This window comes from Coloeus monedula (genome assembly GCF_965178545.1).
Source record: "Coloeus monedula genome assembly, chromosome: 3".
Lineage (NCBI taxonomy): Eukaryota > Metazoa > Chordata > Aves > Passeriformes > Corvidae > Coloeus > Coloeus monedula.
In genome coordinates, this window is record NC_138783.1 from 104,392,417 (window position 1) to 104,413,974 (window position 21,558).

General features: G+C 37.8%; 1 protein-coding gene across 3 annotated transcripts in view; it reads right to left on the minus strand.

The window, feature by feature from the left end:
• The window catches only part of MAP3K15 (mitogen-activated protein kinase kinase kinase 15), an 85,228-nt gene that overhangs the window by 42,652 nt on the left and 21,018 nt on the right, over positions 1 to 21,558 (minus strand). For 2 of the 3 annotated variants that reach the window (XM_082278502.1, XM_082278504.1), the window contains exons 2-6: positions 15,898 to 16,037; positions 12,628 to 12,651; positions 7,449 to 7,520; positions 2,954 to 3,147; positions 615 to 783 (exon numbers count right to left, since the gene is read on the minus strand). In XM_082278502.1, coding sequence (XP_082134628.1) covers positions 615 to 783; positions 2,954 to 3,147; positions 7,449 to 7,520; positions 12,628 to 12,651; positions 15,898 to 16,037 — 599 coding nt within the window. The remainder of the gene's footprint in view (positions 1 to 614; positions 784 to 2,953; positions 3,148 to 7,448; positions 7,521 to 12,627; positions 12,652 to 15,897; positions 16,038 to 21,558) is intronic. The other variant, XM_082278503.1, reaches the window with a different exon arrangement.

Below are 21,558 nucleotides of genomic sequence, written 5' to 3' on the forward strand. Positions count from 1 at the left end.
TCCTGATGGGAAAAAAGTTCTATAGAATGGTTGAACTTATATTTGAAAATGGATGTTAAACACACAGACTGTCAATTTGGAAAGACAGCACACAGGCTGTGTTTTAGCAAAAGCAGAACTTACTTTAAAAAATAAAACAAAGAAAAAAGGTGCAGTTATATTTTAAAATAAAATTAATGTTTCATTGAATTATAGTTCTCAATTTGGGCATCTCTAGCCAATACAATGGTCATAACAAATACATTTTCTTCATTTCTAAACATATCTAACTTTATGGGGGGAGGGATGAAAAGTAGGGGAGGGCATGGCAAGCATCTTGACTCAGTGGGGATTTTCACCTTTTTTCTTTTTAAGAAAGTTAAAAATTACTAAAAACAAAGGGAGAGACCTCGGGAAGTCACCTAATCTGTGTCTCTTGTTCACAGGCAAAAGGAGGAAGAGTCTCTATCCCCTTACACTGCCCAACAGACAAGTCAAACTCTTAAACAATGTAACAATTGTACCCATTTTGTGTTAGCTTTGAATCACTGCTTAACAAACAATGAAGTACAGGAGAACAAACAAGAGCCAAAATTGCATAGTAAAATAACCCACCTTAGTCTTTAAGCACATACCTGAATATCTCTGTAAGAAAGAAGCAGGTTTATGACAATGTCAGAAGTCAGCACTTCAGTATTATCCATACGAAGCTTAATCCTGGCCAGCTCCTTTGCCAGTTCATCTCCTTGGTACTTCTCTCTAGCCTTTCTAATGTCATTTAGCAGTGTTTCTTTATAATAGGCACTAAAGAAATAAAAGATAAACATAGGGGAAGAAGACTGTTAGATATTTCTTATGAAACATGGCTATATTTCTAATAAAAAGTACCATTTCTTCAGAGTGAGGTAAACATCAAATGTTTCCATATTTTTCAATAACTACTTAGAAATATTCCACCCTGCCCCACCTCAGACTGTAGGGCTATGGATCAATATGTTTATTATCAGGATCGTGAGGCAGTTTTACCAACATAAGAAAACTGGAGGATTTCTTTACCCCATTAGTGACCCTGACAGATGTGGTACTTTGTATCATAAAGAAGACAGCATCTGGGATAATAAAATCACACAGAGAAGAAACACCAGCATAATGTAAAGAGGAGGTATATTACTTTATCATGAAAGTTGGAAGGAGACTTTAAAACACAGAAACTAAAACAAAAACAAGCCAACAAAAGCTGATTTAGTTGCAATCTCTTTGATGAACATAATACATAATGTGGGCAGGATCTATGTAAAAGCCTCCAATAAGTGCATCTTATTTACACTAACATCGGTGCACAATCCAACATCAGCACTTTTGTAAATTGAAAAATAATATCTATATTGCCAGTATGACAAGTTTGAATGGCCTGAACCAGCTACCTAGGGATAAATTTATCCTGGAGAAGGTTATGGAGTCTGTAGTTTGAGAGTCAGCAGGTGTCACCTGACAATACTGCATACAATCCCTTTCTTCTTTACAAATGAGTCTTTCAAAGTATTAAGCCTTGCTTAGTATAAGTCCTACACATAGCAAAGAAAATTAAGTTGTCTGTCTCATTCACATTATCATCAAAGCAGCAAGGTCACAGTAAGCACCACTGGCAAGCACAGCCCCATACAGTGCAAGCACAGAAATGAGGCTGAGAAGCAGGCGTGGACTGTAAGGGGGAATCAAGACCACCCAATACCCCTAAAGACCTCCAACCCTTTTCCAGAAAGATCTACAAGAACAGACTGCATTTAACTAATCTGCATAGAAAGTGAGAAACTGATCTCCAGGGTGGGGAAAACTTATCTATAAAAAGGTACCCCAAAAAATTCCAGGGTGCTTGCTCTGCATATGCATCCCAGGACCATGGAAACCCCAGCTGGATTGACACTGGAGCCAGGATGGATGATCTCTCTTTCTTTCCTCCTCTTTGACCCTTTTTAATTCATCTCTCTCTTTCTCTCTTCCCTTTCACCCTAGCCCTTTACTCAAAACCCTCTGCTGTGCCTTATACTAGGTGGTCAGGGACTAAAACACCAATTTCCACGCCAAGTGTGCAGTTTACTAATAAACCTTTGCAAACTTTTGCAGACCCTTTGACTTTTGTCATTCCTTTCAACTGTGAGCATCTAGGAATCCCTTCCCCTTCAGGGTAAGATGTCACAGCAGGGTCATCCATGGGATTGCAAGGATGGGACCACAAAATAGAAGTAGTTTTTTAGGCAAGCTTTCCACTTGGGTGGGATGGCAATGGGGAAACAAAGAAATCTGAGGGCCCTCAGTGCAACCTCATGCTACAGATACTAGAAAAATTAAAAACCAGCAGCTTGGTCTGAGTGTTTTGCAGAAATATACACAAAACAGGACTAGATGCAGAGTACAGCATGAGCAACTGAAAAAGACAGACCTCCTTCTCCAGCCCCAATTCCCAAAACTCCAACAGTCCCTTGCAGAAATGGCTAAGCAGTGTCATGTTTTTATTTATATCAGAATATTTTAAAATAAAATCAAACCATGAAAATTAGAATTGATTGCCTACTGCTGTTTTGGGGTTTTTTTGGTGGCTTTTTTTTTTTTTTGATGACAGAAAAGGACAGTGTTTGGCTTTGAGCTCTATGAAGAATCTATGAGGTTAGCTCCCATTACAACCTTATGCACTGTAATTTAAACTTAAGCACTTTATCTTACCCACGGACTGCCTTTGCTTTCTGGAAAGTATCTATAAATCATATTCTAGCATAACATGGTTAGTTAGCTGCAACAGCTGCAGGACAGGAATACAAAAAGCAGTAGAGTTAGCAGCTTCTTTTAACACTATAATAAGTGCAGTTAAAAATAAAAAATCAAAAATCAATGCTACTAGAAATTCTGCATCTCCTTTTTTCATTATATCAAAAAGAGACTATCAAAGGCTCTGGAACTGTATCTGTTGTAACATTACCATGATGTAACATGGACATCCTTGAGAAGGCTGAGAAACTTGTCCACCAGTGGGACACAAAGTGGCCCCAGGATATTGTCCCAGCTGGGCTGCATGTACTCAGAGGCTCTTCGTTGGGCATCACTTTCACAGCAAAAGTAGTCAGCACAAGGTGTGACAATGTATGGAATAAAATAATAATTGCCACTTGAAGCCTAAAATTAAAACAAGCACAGTTTAGAAAACAAATGAAAGTGTAAATATACTTGTGTATACACAGAATCTTTTGCTGACAGAAAAAACACCTGGAGTAGTGTATGAAGTTTTAGTGCACTGTTTAACACAAGATTTGCAAGCATTAAATTCAAGGAAATTTGTGTGGAAGAGTTACAAATATTACCAAAGCTGATGAATAAGGCTCCAGGTCTATTAAGTGACAATACAACAAAACTGTTCAATTTTTCCTTTTAATGTAATGCACAGACCCTAGTAGGGTCTGACAGTTACCAGCTAGTGTTCTGTTCACAGATTTTTGGGGTCAGAGATGTACTTGCATCCTCTAGGCTCACCCTGTGCTTTGAAAGATATGATGCAGAGCTTCACACAATGAGAGAAATATAGAAACACAGACACTGGAAGGACTTTATAGAGATGTTTAATCCAGAGAAGCCTACAAAACATCTCCTGCATGCTACCATCAAAAATTTAACCAACCAAACCTCAAAACTTTGAAATGTTTTGTAATAGATGTAGGAACTTGTAACACAAAACTTTAGAAGCAAAACCCAAAAAACCTTAATATGCCACATAAAATGTGTGAATACAGTCAAGGTGCTGAAATGGGTGAGGACACAAGAAATGCCCTTCAGAGCCCAAAATCAGCAAGTACAGAGTTTTCAGCTCCTGAGCAAGGCCCCAGAAACCACACCTCTATGATGTTTTCCACAGCTGGGAAAAGCAGCTGCATCCCATTCTAGCTATGACAATTCTCTGGTGAACTTTATATTTGAGAGTAAGTAGATGGGAACACTGAGGCATAGATCAATATGATATATCTGCCATGATCAACTACCACTGCGCTGGAGATATTGTGGCACTGAACATCTACAGCAAAATCATACCTTTCATTGTTTCATCTAAGCATGCAGAAAAGCCATAGCCATTTATGGTCACCTTGAACAATGGGAGAATGCTGAGATAATGAAAAGAATGGATATGAAGATGGCACATTTTTGAATGAATTAATAAACTAGACAGGAGAAGCAGATTGTTCACAGGAATTTAAAAATGTAGGGCATGCAGCTACTAAAACTACAGATAAAAATTCTGTATCAGTACATTGTGTTGCTGATCTGAGTTTGTGAGGATTAAGAATTTAAAACCATTTCTAAAGGATAAAGACCAAGTCACATTCCTTCCTTCCCAACCCTAAATTACATTATCCCTGTTATAACAATATAATTATCTGCCGGATTGTGATCTTGACTTCCCAATAAAAAAGTCAGAAAAACTGCAACCCAAGCCACCAATATGTCAGCACAATTTTGTCTCAGCTTTATTCAAATAAACAGTAAGTTCACTGCAGTACAAAAGCTGCTTGTGTATAAACTCTATTCTTGAACCTGTAACAGCAAAGTAGCTCTTCCTGCAATGAAAAAAACCCATCCAATTTGAAAGGGTGATATGTCTTGAGATGCAAAGAGATGCAGTTATCTACTGAAAAAGTGATGAAATTTTCAGAAAAAATTAAAATGCACGTGTGAAACACTCTATTAATCTTATCCTCAAGCACTGTATTCTTATCCAGCCAACGCATCATCTACTTGACTTTGAGTTTGTTTCCTTTTGCATAGTGAAATCTATGCAACTAAACCCTCCTGTCTTCTAGCTTCTTCTGTCCAATATTTACATATAATAAACTATAAAAACCTTTCATATAGACTGTGCGGCCTAAAAAAGGCTTTCTTATCTTCATTATGTAAAAAAACCAGTCCACCTATTTTTCTTATGCTAACAAGAATTAGAGATGGCTGAAAGTATCACCTTTGCTTCTTCTGATCTTCTATTCAGGATGCTGGTCTCTGATACCAAAAGCTAATAATTTTGAAAATTACTGTCTTGTGATACAACAACTATTGCCTTTTTAACATCATGAATAAATGGCTTAGGTATATATGAAGTAACGTATACAGCAACTCTACCTGCATAAAATCTATAAATTATGACTTATTTAATTGTAGTAGAATAATAACTTCATAGCTTATCAAGACTGCATGATGAGTTGGTTAATTTCAGAATTAGAAGCTAAGGTTTATTAATTGTCTGGTTTCAGGAAATTTTAAGTTAAAAATTACAGCCAGGCAGACTAAAAAACCTTCAAGACTCTGAATACTCATCTGCCAGCCAATAATGTATGTCAGCGCTGAAACTTTTGTATTTAAGCACAACATTTTAAAATCTACCACAAGACAAGCCACAAGTTTAAGAACATAAAAAATACCGCAGAAGATATTTGCAAGTAAGTTGAAAGAGGTACCTGTTCTTCAAGTGAAATGATTACAGGAATTAAGCAGAAAGCCACGCCTTTGCTGAGAGGTTGAAAGAGTGAGGTCCACATAGGCCATTTTTAGGCCCTGGGCAAGCCAGGACAAATGTAGAGTGATTTTTGTCTTAAAATACCTTCAAAATATTTTTTTAATGCAGCTAAAAATAAACTGTTGATCTTAACATAAACAGGTTTTTTTATTGTACTGCTAAAGTTATTCTGGTGCAACTGTCACTTGGTGACAGAGATGCTACGCTCGAATTAAAGGTGGGTTTTTCCCAAATAAATAACGTTGAGTCAAAATCTCTTCATTTTCAGAGAGGGAATTATGCCTGCCTAGCTAATAGTAAAATTATTTTACTTGAGCCCTGCTATTAACTTTGCCACTCATTCAAGTATCAGGAGTGCTTACCCCACCTTACTAAGCAGTTAGAAGGAAAACACAGAAGGTAACAGAAAATGAACTGCATTCATTCCAAGAATGAATAAGCTCCTGAATTTTCAGGGAGCTTAACTCACTGCTGTCTTAAGTATTAGGGTTTTCACTGCTGTTTTCTGTGACATCACATTCCTATCCATCTTGCCATACAGGCATGTACTGGATTTGCATGGCCAGGTTTTGGTAGTGGGAGGGCCTGGGGGGTGGCTTCTGTGAGAAGCTGCTGGAAACTTCCTCCATGTCCAGCAAAGCCAATGGCAGCCAGCTCCAAGAGAGACGTGCTGCTGGCCAAGGCTGGGCCAGTTAGAAATGATGGTAACTCCTCTGTGACAACAGATTTGAGAAGAACGAAAAAAGTTATTGCATAGATGTAAGTGCGGTCAGAGAAGAGTGGGCTGAGAATATATGAGGAACAACTCTGCAGACACCAAGGTCAGTGCAGAAGGAGGGGCAGGAGGTGCTCCAGATGCTGGAGCTGAGATTCCCCTGCAGCCTGTGGTAAAGACCATGGTGAGGCAGCTGTGCCCCTGCAGCCCATGGGGATCCACAGGGATGCAGAGATCCACCTGCAGCCCATGGAGGAGTCCCACACTGAACAGGTGGATGCCTGAGAGGAGGCACACCCCATTTCAATCCTGTGCTGGTGCAGGCTCCTGGCAGGGACCTGCAGACCTGTAGAGAGTGGAGTCCAGACTGGAGCAGGCTTCCAGGTAGCACTTGTGACCCCATGAGGGACTCACACTGGAGCAGGCTGCACCTGAAGGACTGCACCCCAGGGAAGAGTGACCCACGTTGCAGCAGTCTGTGGAGAACTGTTGCTTATGGGATGGACTCACATTGGTGAAGCTCATGGAGAATTTGTGGAAGGGACCCCACGCTGGAGCACGGGAATGACTCCTCTCCCTGAACAGTGGGAGAAACAATGTGTGATGAACTGACCATAACCCCCATTCCCTGTCTCTCTGCACTGCTGGGATACGAGGTCTAGCTTGAAAGGAGAGAGGGTGGGGGAAAGGTGTTTTTAATGTTTTATTTTACTTCATATTATCCTGCTCTGATTTTGTTACTAATAAATTCACTTATTATCTCTAATTCAAGCCTGGTTTGACCATGACAGTTTTTGGTGAGTGATCCCTTCCAGTCCTTACCTCATGAACCCTTTGTTATATTTTCTCTCCCCTGTCTGGCAGCAGAGGGGCGTGAGAAAGTGGCTCTGGTGGGTGCCTGGAATCCAGCCAGGGTCAAACCACTACAGTGGCTAAGATATTATAAACTTCCAAAAAATACTTCCTCTTCTAAAGTTGAATAAATGCAGTATTTTTATGTAAAGACTGTGAAGGGAATTATCAGAAGACAAACGCTTTCTATGCCCAGGATCTAGCTTGCAAGGAACAATAACTCGAATCACCTTGAAGGAGAGACCCTACCAAGCACTATTCTTAAATCATCCTTACACATTTTTACATGTCTAGAAACACAGTGAAAGAATGGCATATCTATTCAACAGAAAGTAGATTTAAAGTGATACATACTTTGCCTATTAAATTACCACTGTGGTATTCAGGAGGTACTTGAACACGAAGAAAAGTTTTGAGGTTGGCAACCTACTCCAAGTTGAAATAAAACAACAAAGAGGAAAACACCACCACAAAACACCGTAAGAATCAAAAAGACAGACATGACACATGAATAAAGAAATAATTAAAGAAAGAAACAACAGAAAATGAGTACAGATATTTACAGCAAGACAATATTTAAAAGGCCAAGAAAACAATTCAATACTTTGGCATTTCTCTTATCTATCTTATCTTTTGGATTTCTCTTATCTATTTACACGATTTATATGTCTATACATCTCCTTGTGTCATCATTAAGATGTTTTCAGGTCTTACTTTTATGAACCTGTCAGATTCATTATCTGGTTAGTTAACTATAATCCATTGCTTGAGATGGTAATATTTCCATACAAAGTAACTTTCATACATAAATTCTAAAAGCCTTAGTTTTCATTATCTAAAGTAACAGTAGCATATTTCATCATTAAAAGCATTAAAAGTAATTTACTCAGTTACCCATTGCCTTTGTACTATTTTCCACCCAAAAGGAAAAAATTATTGAATTTAATATGTTCCTACTTTTTCTTTCTGTGCCCTTTTACAATTTCTTTTTACACTTCTGCTACCTCAGGCCTTTTTAGAAATATATCATTAAAAGACTGTATCATATAAACTTTTATACATTGTAAAAATAATCAGAAAATAAAAAATAGAAAGCTACTCTGCAATAATACTTCTTTGGATTATTAAATTCAAATAATGTAATCATACTTCAGAGTTTTGGCTCTCATTTCAATCCACTGGGGACATTTAACTGGAGAATGAGAGTCCAAGTGCCAAATTCTTTCCATTTAGTTTTCTTAATTAACTTCATGGCCTTGAAACAGTATATACAGTCTAATTTATACTGCTACTGAAACTCTGAAGAAACTTTCTTCCAATTACAATAAAAATTGATTTTTCAACATAAAAATTCCTTGTGGCGAGGATAAATTGCAATCCAGTTCCCTTCAGATCAAGGAGAATTTTTGCTAATGACTCCTCCATAGCCCAGACATTATTCACTGCTTACTATAAGAACTGCTACAGCATTTCATGAAAAATAACCATTTAAATCTCTAAAAATTCTTGATCAGGCCCAAAGGCCTAAGAATACTATGATAAACCTTTTAGTTTAATAGCCAGCCTACCTTCCTTTACATACCTTCCCTGAATGCAATTAACAGGGTTATTCAAATTTCTTCAGGCATATTGTAAACTAAAGAAAAACTAACTAGTCTTTCTCCTTATGTTCTGTACTTGGTATAATAATTTTTCCACAGTGGAAAAATCTAGTTTATATTTTCAATGCCCCATTCAAACAAATTGAATGGATCAAAGTGTGCATCTCAAACTATGTGCAACCAATCCTAGAGCTATTGCCCAAAGCACTGTATATTTTGCTTCCCGACTCCAGCAGTTTTCTAAAGCCCCTTGTGCACTCTTCACTCAATCTTGAACTTTTTTTATTCATAATTTCTTAAGATCCTGTAGCAGGAGACAAAATTTCCTTCCTAAAAAAATATAAAATATCAAGGATGGCAAAAAAAAGTTGAATCAAAATAGAACAACTTTCCAATGGACTTTGTCTATTACACTGGTTTGGGGAAAGACTACTTTTTAAAGCATTTTTTGCTGTTGAAAATCCTTGAAATTTCATTTTTCCAGTAAACCAATGTTTATCTGATATCTAAAGAAACTCCAAATCTCAAGCATTTTCCATAGATAGTTTTTTTTCCCTTCTGCCTTTCAGTCCATTTTTCCATAATGGCACATGAAATAACCTGTTATGCAAGATGGCATATTTGCCATTTATTGTATTGATAATATTTTGACAGAAACTAGGAAGCCATGCAATCTTTATTAAAACTAACAGAAAAGTCCTCAAAGCTCAGAGGAGCTCTACAGAAGGAAATCTAACTGATGGGACACAGAATCTTGACCTTGAATTTCATGCCAGGGCAATTCTTCCTTGGGAACTGAACTCCCACAGCCAATAATTCTTTCCTTTCACATCCAAGTATGCAATAAATTATCAATACAGAATTTTAACTGCTTGTTTGGGGAAATCAAGTAGAACTGAATCACATTCCTCCATCTTATCTGTGAAAACTGCATTCCTAGATGGTGGAAGGAAGGAAGGAAGTTCTCCTACTCACACTCTTTTTTCAGACAGTAAGCTATTAAATCTCTCAGACTCACACCACTGCATCTTGCTGCTATATAATTTTCACTGTTAGATCAGCTATACTCAGGCCAACTCTCAGTTGAATTGCTGACTATTTTCTCTGCATTGTTTTCAGCTTCATGTCCAGTTTCCTTGCTCTTGCCTCCTTCCCAATGCTGAATTAGAATAATGTTTTCTCTACAAGGAAGATCTCCATTCTCTTCAAGGCTTTCTTGTGATTCGCAAAGCAAATCACCCTGATAGCATACTAGACATTCACCTTCTCTTCAACTTTAACATGGCTCCACATCTGTTCTATGCTAAGATTTTTCTGCACCTTTGTAGATGATGTGAGATTTGTAGGATAAATAGGAAAGGTGAGGGCAAGGGAAACCTCAGAGAAAGCTCTAAGTTACAGCAGTCAGCACAGAAAGTTTCACTCTTGATGCTGGAACAAAGGTGTGCTGAGCCTGGCAACAATCTCAGTCTCTCCCCTTTCCTTGCACACCCTGCAAATGCATGGACACAGGGCTTGTAAAACATGGAGAGGGCTTGTAAAACCTCTCCAGAAATGATATTCCTGTGGCTACTGCCAGGCTGGAGGAAGGCTTAGGAGACAACTATCCTCTTTACACCATGCCTCCAGCCCCTGATGAAAAGTGTATTTAAGCTCTGCTATTCCACAGTCACAGCAGAGGCATACTCACACTTTTCACTCAGGAAAAGTGAAAGGAAAACACAGAGCTCTACTACAGGGGTATTAAATACTGCATTTAATATTCAGCAATTAAACTGAAATGGTTATCTAACTATATATTTGACTGGACACAATAAATTAATACTAATTATGTACCTACTTAACAAGCACAGCAACCCTGATTAGCCGTTAACTTCAAACAAGACATTGCCCATATGATTGCAAAATCTTTAACCAAACAATGAAGCAGTGGCACCATACTGGGTCAGTGGTATACTGCAAACCTCTCAGGACAACTCACTGGATTTGAAAGCAGGGGAAGATAATTGTCTATTTGAAGTTGACTTTGACTTAAAAACCCATAGTTTTAACCTATGAACTATTTAGCTTGCTCATGAGTTTGTTCTAATTTCTGACTAAAAAATACTGATAAAAGAATGAAATACGGGAGCACATTTATCCATTTATCTAATAAAAGAAAGCATGAACAACTTCAAATAATACAAAGAGGTCAAGAGTCTGTACTTGGTATTTAAAATCACTCATTCTTTACCTCACTGTATTTTACTCACAATTTTTTTCTTAATTTAAGCACTTGAAAAAAGTAGGTTAGACAATCCCTCCTTTTTAAAGAAGGAATCGGGATCCTTGCTTAGGGATGTCTCTCTGCCCCTTCTGCTAGCCACAAGGTGTTTACAGGTCCACTACCAGACCCTGCTGTAGAAATGATGACACTAGAACCAAAGGCATGAAGCCAAGTCAAGGCAGGTTTAGGCTGGATATCAGGAAAAGGTTTTTCACCCAGAGCATGGTTGAGCAATGGAACAGGCTCCCCAGGGCAATGGTCACAGCAGCAGCCTAACGGAGTTCAAGAAGTGTTTGGACAATGCTCTCAGGCACATGGTGTGACTCTTGTGCAGGGCCAGGAGTTGGACTCAATCCTGATGGGTCCCTTCCAACTCAGCATATTCTATGATTCAACCCTTCCTTCTCTTCAGTGTGAAGGGAAATACCTCCCTTTCTGGAGAAAGAATCTACCAAAAGAAAAGACTGTAGGCTGCTAATCTGATTGCAGCAGACTGAACGTGCCACCCTCCCCTTTGCCTTTTACTCCATTTCTGGTATTACCACCAAATGGCTTGTTCACAATTCTCCCTCTGGCTCTGGATGGGAAAACACATGCTCCTAAAATAATGGTCATCCACCAGTTAATAGATAGTAGTATTCACAACAAAATCTGCCACATTCTGAGTCCCCCTTCACAGAGCCACAGACCAGTAAATGCAGTTCCCACTGTACAGGTTACAGGTTGCACTGATTCAAAGATCCCTGAGACAGCCAGGAAGGATGACCTGCATTTACATGTGCTAAACCTGATCTATCTTTAGCCTATGTGCAGCATGGTGGCCAAGTCAAAACAGCAGCTCAAAATAAACCACTGTTACTAACACATTTTTTCTTCTAGTTCTCTTTAAAATTACTATCAAACTCTAAGACCACTTTATTATTTTAACCCTGCTTAATACTGTTTGGAAGAAAATAAAAGTATATAGTGAATGAGAGGAAACAGAAAGGATAAATGGAAGTTTAAAAGTTTTGTAAATTCAGTTGTCCTCAAAATAACAGTGTGGAGGATTTAACGAAAGTAACCACTGACATGATGTGAACTATGGCAAAATATACAACTACATAAGATATTGTGGTGTATTTCAAAAAGTCTTAAATAACTCCTACATTTTATCTTGTTTCAAACTTATTTGTTTGGTTTTACTTGCATTAATTGTAAGAATATTTTTACTTTGGGAAATAAGCTTCTGCATTTCTAAGTAAATCTGTGAATTTGTAAGGAAGAGGGCAGGTATACAGAAGCCCAAGCTGTTTGAGACACAAAAGTAAACCCCATTAAGGCATCACAAACATCTACATTTGCACGAATAGGTGATAGTGGTAGAGGGAAAAAGAGACTTTGAATTTCTGAGTTTATATTTTGATGTGTCAACCTACAAATAAAACTTATATCTACCAGCACTTTTCTACAACTTAGAAAGGAATTTGTAACAAAAAGTAACTTTAAAATCTAGCTTTACTTTGGAGTGTCAACAAGCTTTCCAAAAGTTTGAATTATAGATAGGTAAAACAACTTCCTTCAATCATGCAGAGCATATATATGCTTGGCAGCTTTGTTATTAGAGTTGCTGCAAATGCAGCATCTTCATTTTGCGTTTTAAAATGAATGTGGATTTAATACTCACTGTGTTTTTCTGAGATACCATATCCTGTGGGGGGAAAAAGATAATAGAAATGTTTATTTGTTTTCACTGGGAATTAGTCTTTCCAATAAAAATCACTGCTATACATATATATATATATATATATATATACACACACACACACACACAGATGTGCTCTTCACAGCATAATCCAGATTTCCTGACACAGTAAATTCCCAGTAAAGCAGTAAAGGGACAGAACAACATCAAGAAGAATCTTAATAGTTCAGGTTAGGGAAAATGTAACAATTCAGTGAATAAACCTACTTAAAGAAATGCTCAGAAAATACAGTTTTACTTGCCAGTAACTGGAGTTTCTCAGACTGGGCACACCCAGTCACACTCTGAGCATTTGTGAGACAAAAGCATTCAAAGCTGGAGGGTTTTTCTCTCTGAAAGAGTATCCTTCAGATACCTAAGGCCCTTTCCTATCCAGATGGGCACAGACCAACACATTCCTTCTACAACCTAATTCTTCTCACCTCAAAATCTAATGAGAGATACTGAAACAATGAAGCAGATGATAAACTAATGGGCATATAAACCAGACCTCAGAGACTTCCAGCTGCTGGTAAGCAACCTTCTCTTCTCTTTGGTGATGGATTACAAGTTCAATGAACACTGCTTGGTCAAACTAAAGAAATCTCCAGGTAAACCACACTACAAATATTAGACATAGACTTGTTTCTAATCAAGGTTGTCAATAAAACTTAATTAAACGTGCTCTGACAACCTGAGATGATTCTGCTTGAGTAACTTTGTATCTGACAGCCTGAAATCCACTTGGACAACCACTGCACAGAAGTGATCATGCTCAAGCACCCATTTCCTCAACAACAGGCAAAAATATCAGGGGGCATTTAAGAGGTTTGGCTCTATAAATATGACTCTCTTTAAAGCCAGATTACATATTCTTTTATATCCTCAGAACTAGGTTGCTTTGAAAGAACGTTGGTGAAACTGAAGAGACAACTCTTGGGACAACTTCAGGATGGATCCTAAGGGATAAACTGTATAAAGTCAGGTTGCCAGAACTTCACAGATATTCAGCAGAAGTAACAGCAGACATCAATACTGCCCTTAAAACACTTAGGCTGTGCACCACTCTTAAGAGTGTGCACAGTAACCTAGGTCCAAGTAAAGTAATACATTTCTGAAGGGAAGTGGAAAAACCCTGACCAAATTACTCACATACTTCAAAATAAAGAAACATCAGTAGAGGGCCAAAAATACATGAAAAAGGTATGAAAACAGAATTTTTAATTAGCTAAAACTCCTTAAGCCCAATAAAATTTTTCATAACAAAAGTGATGGAAGGCTTAAACATCTGAAATATTACATATCTGAAAATTAATGTCTACATAGCTAAGCAAGTTTCTCCAACAGAGCTTTATCTACTGCAGTTAAAGATCTTTCTCAATACGGAGAAATTAACTCTTCTGAAACTATCCAGCACCTACGATGTGAAATGTGTTTGCTGAAATACCCCAAGAACAGTCCCTGCCTACCTTCTGAAGTATTCCTAAGAAAGGTGTATTAGCATATTTCAATGCTACCCAACACTGAACTGGGGCTTGATTGCTGAAGAGATACTATGGACAAGAGGAGGACTGAACCCTGTCTCAGTGCCCAGCTTAAACCATTTGATACAGAGGATCTCTCCTAGCTGGTTCAGCAACTTAAATCAAGTCCTGTGATCCCATCTAAGATATGCTATGGGCCTATTTAGGCCAAGGAGGTTATACAAACAACTGAGACATGAGTAAGGTATCAGTACCACTGACAGAGTTCCTAGAAGAAGAAAGGTGAAGGCAGATAATAGTTTTTCTAGCCTTAAGTGACCTAGTCACATTCTGGTGTTCCCCAGTCCATAGACCTGAGCTTTACATCATTAGGAGAAAAGGCTTAAAACTGACAGTGCAAAGACTTGCAAGTTCTGGCAACAATCAATCTGAACATCCAACCACAGATGGATGTAATCCTGGAGATCCTTCAACACTCCAGTTATGGAGCAGGGGCTTGCGTATGTGCTTGGCACAAAGTGCAGAAATCAAAGCCATCCTCATTGGGCAGCAACAAATAGAAGACAACCAGCCTTCCCAGATTTGGGCACATCCTTGGGAGAACCAAGTTGATCAGAACATCTGAGTGACAGCATAAAGAGATAAAAATGTGCTAATAAAAAATAAAAACGAAGTATTTCATTGCAGTCTGGTATATTACCAGTAGTGGATGAGAAGTTGTATAGGCATATATCCAGATGATAAACTAATGGGCATATAAACCAGACCTCAGAGACTTCCAGCTGCTGGTAAGCAACCTTCTCTTCTCTTTGGTGATGGATTACATGTTTAAAGATCCACCCTGATCAGGTGGAGGAAAGGACATGCCAGTAATATCTTAGCGTGTATCCATACGGATAATCTCATTGAGCAAAGAATGTGACAGACTCCAGCTTTGAGTTCCTGGGACTCCAGGCCACATGGAATGTGAAGGTGTATGTGGACTACCACATGAAGAATGGAAGTATGGGTTATAGACACATGAGAGTAAAACCAATGACACTGAGAGCAGAGAAGAGGAATGAGAAGCTGTGACAGAACAGAGCTTTTCTGAGGAAAAAGTAGACTTAATATCCTTACAGGATCAAGGGAGGTTGGAGAACTCCAAAAAGGATTTTGGGACACTGATGGTGTGAAAAAAAGCAAAGTAGAAGGGGCAATAGTTATAGTATTATCCTACTATAAAAATGAACAACAGCCCTATAGAAAGATTTGGTGAGGATGTCTTTTCCTATCTTCAAACAGCAATAAAAAGGAGATTCTTGCAGTCTTAGGTACTCAGCACCTAGGGAATAAATACAAACCTCATCTGACAGAAGGGCTTCAATAGGAGTAGGCTGCAATACAGTCCTTGTTCAAGTGTCCTTATGATACAAGCCATAACTTTTTCTTACATGTACTCCAATTAAAAGATGGAAAGAAAGGAAAAAATTGGACCTGCACTCTCAATTCTAACCACCTGAAGCAGAATCAGTACCACACTACGTATCTTTTCTTACAAAAAAAGCATTTCTAAATTCTATTATTACTATTTTTCGTAATAGTCGCTTTTTCTTAGCAGGATTTTTTTCTGTAGCTATTCAGGAAATTACAACATCAAATTCAAATTTCAGAAAAACACAAACATCTGTAGGATCAAGTATTTAAAGATATTTCTGAAATGAAGCAGACTGTGAAGTGAGAACCTTACTTTGAGAGACTGAGCAGTGTCAGCATCAGTGTCATGGTAAAGAATAACATTATTGGCCATGTCAAAGCTTTCACGCACGCCAAGGTGGTAGAACAGTGATGGTTGCTTGGAAATATCACTCATGTCCACAACTGCAACATCTGAAATGAGAGAAGTGGAAAAGAAAAGAAAAGGCTAAAAAAATAGTAATCTTAAACCGAATTTTATTCTTACACGGGATTTAAAACAAATCCTGAAATTACACACACATACTGGACAAACAAAATCAACATTTTCAAATAAGGATCATTTTCTCATGAGAGAAGTAAATTTCACCCTTCATATAAAAGGTAAGAGCCACTCATGAAATTATCACAGTGTTACAGTAACTGGGAGACCGAGTTTACCAATCCTGCTTGAGCTTCTGAAATCACAGCGTCACGAATGCCTCGGGTAAAAAAGAAATTCTGCACTTGCTCCCTGAGGCCTGAGAGCATGAATATCCATAGGACAGAAGCTTCAAATATTCAGGATGGAACCACTAAAAATAATAATGTAAATTAGAAAAAAAGGGAAAACTGAGAGACCAAGTTTATTTTAAGAGGCTGAGGGTTGAAGAATGGGAAATTCCTGAAAATTAGAAAAAGAAATGACTGTGGAAGTTGTTTCTTAAAAGCTACAGGCATGATGTTGAAGATGGGGGGCACAACAATGAGGGAATTCAATCACAAGTAGCCAGAGCAAGGCTTCCACTGCTCTTGGTTAGTGTTCCAGTCAGAAATGGAAGTCAGAAATGAAAGTAAAAACATTTACATCTGTGCAAGATGAGCTATACAGACAGCTAAAGAGAAATACCCCGTATTATGCAGAATAGCTGAGATACAGGCAAAAGATTCTGAGCACCATTTTGTTCTCATATAGCCTAAACACCATTGCAGGAAGAAGGGGTAACTGGAGAAGAGGACATTTAATGCTGAGGTTTTATTTCTTAATTCTTATATCCTATATACTCCTAAGAAAATTTTGCTTTAAAGCTTTTTAAAGGTCTATATCTATATGTCTGTCTGCTTTCACCACTATGGGATAAATGGATGGATTGAAATCCGCAGTATTCATAAGAATAAAGCCTTGGCATTGAAACCACAGGGGGGTCTGAGGTACAAAACTGATTCCAAACACTCAGTGTAGATGGGCAGTAAATCCTACATCTCTGAAGGGGTAACAGACAGTGCCTGTACATATAGGGAAAGACAGAAGGGTGAGTTACTAGTAAACAAGAAATCTAAAAGCAGGTCTGATGGCTCAGATCCAAATGCAGCAGCCAGTTAACCTTGGTATCACTAAGGTTACACATCACAAGAATCAATACTCCATATTTAGTATGCAGTTTCTTAGAAAAACCTGCAATGAATATAAGCTCCTGTACAATTCCATCAGGCTATTCCGACACACCACACAGAGGTCAGCCAGTCCCTCTGATCACTATGAGACTCCTGTTAAAGCACAAGGAGCATTTTGAGTCTGAAGACCTGCCTTTAGACCAAGCCTCTTTTGTTCAAGAGCAAAAACAAACAAACAAAACCCCCCAAACCTCAAAATATCCCAAACCCCAACAAAACACACAAAAAAATCCAAATGCACCTCCCTCTCCCACCAAAGATACAAAACCCCAGCACAAAGTCATGGCATAAGAAAATCCACTTATTCATGCGGAACTCAAATCCTGCACCATCTACTGACGATCTTTCCAGTTCCACTGTTTAGCCAGCTGTCTGCAGCATGGATAACATTCTTAGTGTATTGCACACTGTAGTGTCACGTAAACCGAGAGAGCTTGAAGAAATAAACCCCAGCCCATAAACACAACTGAATCTACATTTCCCCAATATGGCAAAATCCCTTTGGAAAGCATAAATTATCTGTAGAACATATTTAAGAGAAACTAACAAGCAGACTGAGAATCAAATACCATCTAGGGAAAAAAAATTAGGAGCTTGGATGGTTTTTAGTGCTTGTAGAAGAGTGTTTTTGGGTAATCAGAGTACTGTGAAATCAAAATCAGTATCCTGGTAAGAGAATTCAGATAATGCATTCTTATAGTGTACAGATATTGCATTTTACAACACCACACAAGCAATGGTTTGTAACAGACTTCATTGAAACAAGGCTAACACAGCTCATTTCCACATCTAGTCTACAACTGAAATTTGTCTTCTGTTGATTGCTGCTCCACAGCAATGTAAGTGGTATCAAAAACACATGAAATGGACATAAGAACAGAAGTAACCACCTCCATAACAAAGGATAATTATTCTTCCCTTAGATATTAATTCACACTGCTAAAAAGAATTATGACAACAGGTTTTTCTTGCTTATTCACACCTCACAAACACAGGTGTGAATTAAATTAAATAGAAATAAAACAAAATTAAGAGCAGCAGAGATGAAGATGTATCACAAAGATATGCATGCAAGTGAAAAAAGGCCCCAGAAACTGAGTGGATTCAGTTTGAGCAAAGGAATCAAGAAATGACAGAGAAGTGAATGATAGTGGACAGAAGCAGAGCATCCAAAGTGCTCCTGGCTGTGGGCTAGAGCAGAGATGAGAAGCTGCATTCCTATGGAGCTCTCCAAGCCCTCCTCCAGGAGGAACAGCAGCAGGCTTGGAGCAGGGAGGAAAAAGATCTACTTACAAAGTAGCTTTATTGATGTACTAAAGAAATGCAGCACAAGTACATTGGGCCCATGAAATGAATGCAAATTTGGGTGGAGAAGATATGACCAACAGTAAACTCTTCTTAAAGCAGTAGATCCCTGAGATGCACCCAGTGCATGGGGCACTGAGAGTGCAGTGCTCACTGACACTGATGGCTGGGTCTAAGCACACTCCCCAGATTTACTGTTTTCAGAACTACTGTACATCTCTTTTCTTGGAGTAAGGCAGTTTTGTGAGTCATGTAATGAACAAAGCTAATATGTGACACCACAAATACTTCAGTTTCAATTATCCTATATTTTTCTCATGATTTACACTAGAATTCTTCATTTACAGTTCTTTAAAAAAAAGACGTGGGGCCCCGCACTTCAACCATGCATTTAGTATGGCTGATAAGAGAGAGATAAGAATTTCCTTAAACTTCCAGAGACACATTAAAAGAAATAACTTCAACACTAGTATGTGCTTTGCAAATCTTGATTTATGAATAGAAACATAAGTCAATCAGAGTTCATTCTCAACTCCCATCCTCCATAACAAAAGAGCCCGGTCAGCCAAATGTACTTCTGAACTTCCCTTGCCAAATTTAGGTTCAACTTCCATTACAGACAGGGGTGAAGCAAAAGCCGATGCCAACTTTTATCAAAGCTTATTACTCATGAAAAATTTTAAGTGATAATGAAATATTTCACACAGGTCTAAATGACCAATGGAGAGGGTTTCCTATGTACAGAAGGAAAGAGAGCAGGGGAAGGTACAGCCCCTCTGGAAATAAAGAAGGCTTCCAAGTGAAAATCTGTACAATGCATCCACGAGACAGGGTGGAGGGGTGGGGATGTGCTTAATGTTGCATATGACCAACTTTGAATGATTCTGGAACAGAACATTTAAACTCATTGCTTCTTTTCTGCAGTAGCAACTCGTGTTCAAAAGCATACCCATAAAAACATGTCCTCCCTCATTTCTTCTTAAGCATAACAGATATTTTCAACTCTTTTTGTTCTCTAGTAGCTGCCTATTAAAACTTTCATCCTGAAAATAGTTCATTTTTGTCATGAACCCAAAAACTGATCTCAGTTTATTATATGGTTGCAGTTAATTTGTATAGGCTTTTGTTTCCATTGTAAAATGATTACAGTATGTGTATATTTGTAGTGCATTAGGGTAATTCAGCACTATTGCTTATACAATCTTGATTAGGTCTCTGCATTGTTGCAGCAGATGGCACATAATTCATTTCTTATGCTACAGTTTACATATTTTAACACCAGTGTGTCTTACGAGAGCAGACAGAGAAGAGACAAATAACTGCGACAACTGAAATGAAGATTAGGAATCATTAACTGTGGTAAAACAGGAGACTATGAAACTAATAAATAATTCAACATGAAAAACATTATTACATGGGTTAAAACCAGAGGGCTTACTTTTCTCTCTGAAATGCACCTGAAGACATCATATAATTTAATGATCTAAGTAAATCATCAGTCTTCATAAGGCTTTTATTATGATTTACGGCATTTTTAGCAAAACCAAAAGGACAATTTTGGCATCAGGTTTTGGGATCTGTAAGTTAAAAAGTAATAAACAGGAGAAAATGAAGAAATAGACTGAAATATGCTGATAGTTATATAGAATCTAGGAGGCATGACAGAAGGAAAAGGTCAAAAAGCACTCTGTACTGCTTTCAATTTCTCATCTAAGGCTCACCTCCATCCAGTCTTATCCATATGCAGAGCAAGAACCTTACTCCAGTATTTTGGATTCATTATTTTTCAGCATTTGGAACCTTTCTATACATAACAGATTTCAAAAACACTCCCAAACTTAACATGATAATAGCAACTTTATTGGAGGAAAATGCAGAACTCAGCCCATTACTATTCACTAGCATCCTGCAAATTATGAACCTTTGGATTAGTATTGCTTCAGTTGATTGGATATTTGCATCATAGTTAGTAAGTAAAATAATATGTAATTCCTTGAAAACCACTGAAAACTGTCAAATTCTTCAGAAGAACAACAATACTCCTAAAGAAAAAGAAACAAATAATCCTTAATTCAGGATACATATTCATTTTGATTTCTGCACAGTTCTTTAAAGGAGACAATACCAAAGTTTTTACAGGGAAACAATTATGGTAACTTGGTTTATTTGAAAACCAGGAACCCTTTGCAGCTTTCACTTAAGCTAAAACAAAAGGCACCACTCTCAACTTTAATATACCCCATACTCACAGAAACTGGGAAGCTCAAGGTAGTAAAGCACATTTGTAGCAACTACCAACAGAACTGTTGAGGTGATTTTTCAGCACAGTTTGTTATACCAGCAAACTGTTGGTGCCTTCCATTAGATCCTAGGCATAAGCCAATGTTAGTGTAAAAATACTGTCAGCAGTTGTGATGATATTATGGCTTTCATAATGAATCAAGTTTCATTTAAATCTTACTGCTTTATCATCACAGTATCCTGTTAAAATCTCCTTACTTTTATTAGGAAAAATATTGTTCCAATCACAATCTAAAGACCGAACTAAACCCAGATATTGCCTTAGAAGCTGAAAGGCCCAGGAGACAAAGACGCAGCTCTTTTTTTAAATTTAGGAATTTCTGGTATTTCAATTCAGCCTTTTCAAGTTTGCAATATTATAGCATGAACTTTGCTAACATCATTGGTTTGCTATAGGGCCAGAATTGGTAATAAAAATAAAAACCAACTCATCAGTAATGATTTATCCTGCAATATAGACTTGTATATGCTATAATCACATAAAAGAGCATTTTAAAAACAACTTCATCTATTTGCTTATATAAGCTTATCTTTTTGTAGATTAGAAACAAGTGCTGCAATTCTGTATAAATTACGAAAATTACCTGTAATAGTTCAGAAACTGCTTACAAAGCACCTTAAAGAAGGAAGATTGTTTTTATAAGCTGCAATCAACTTTTGCAAGAGAGTCCTGGAG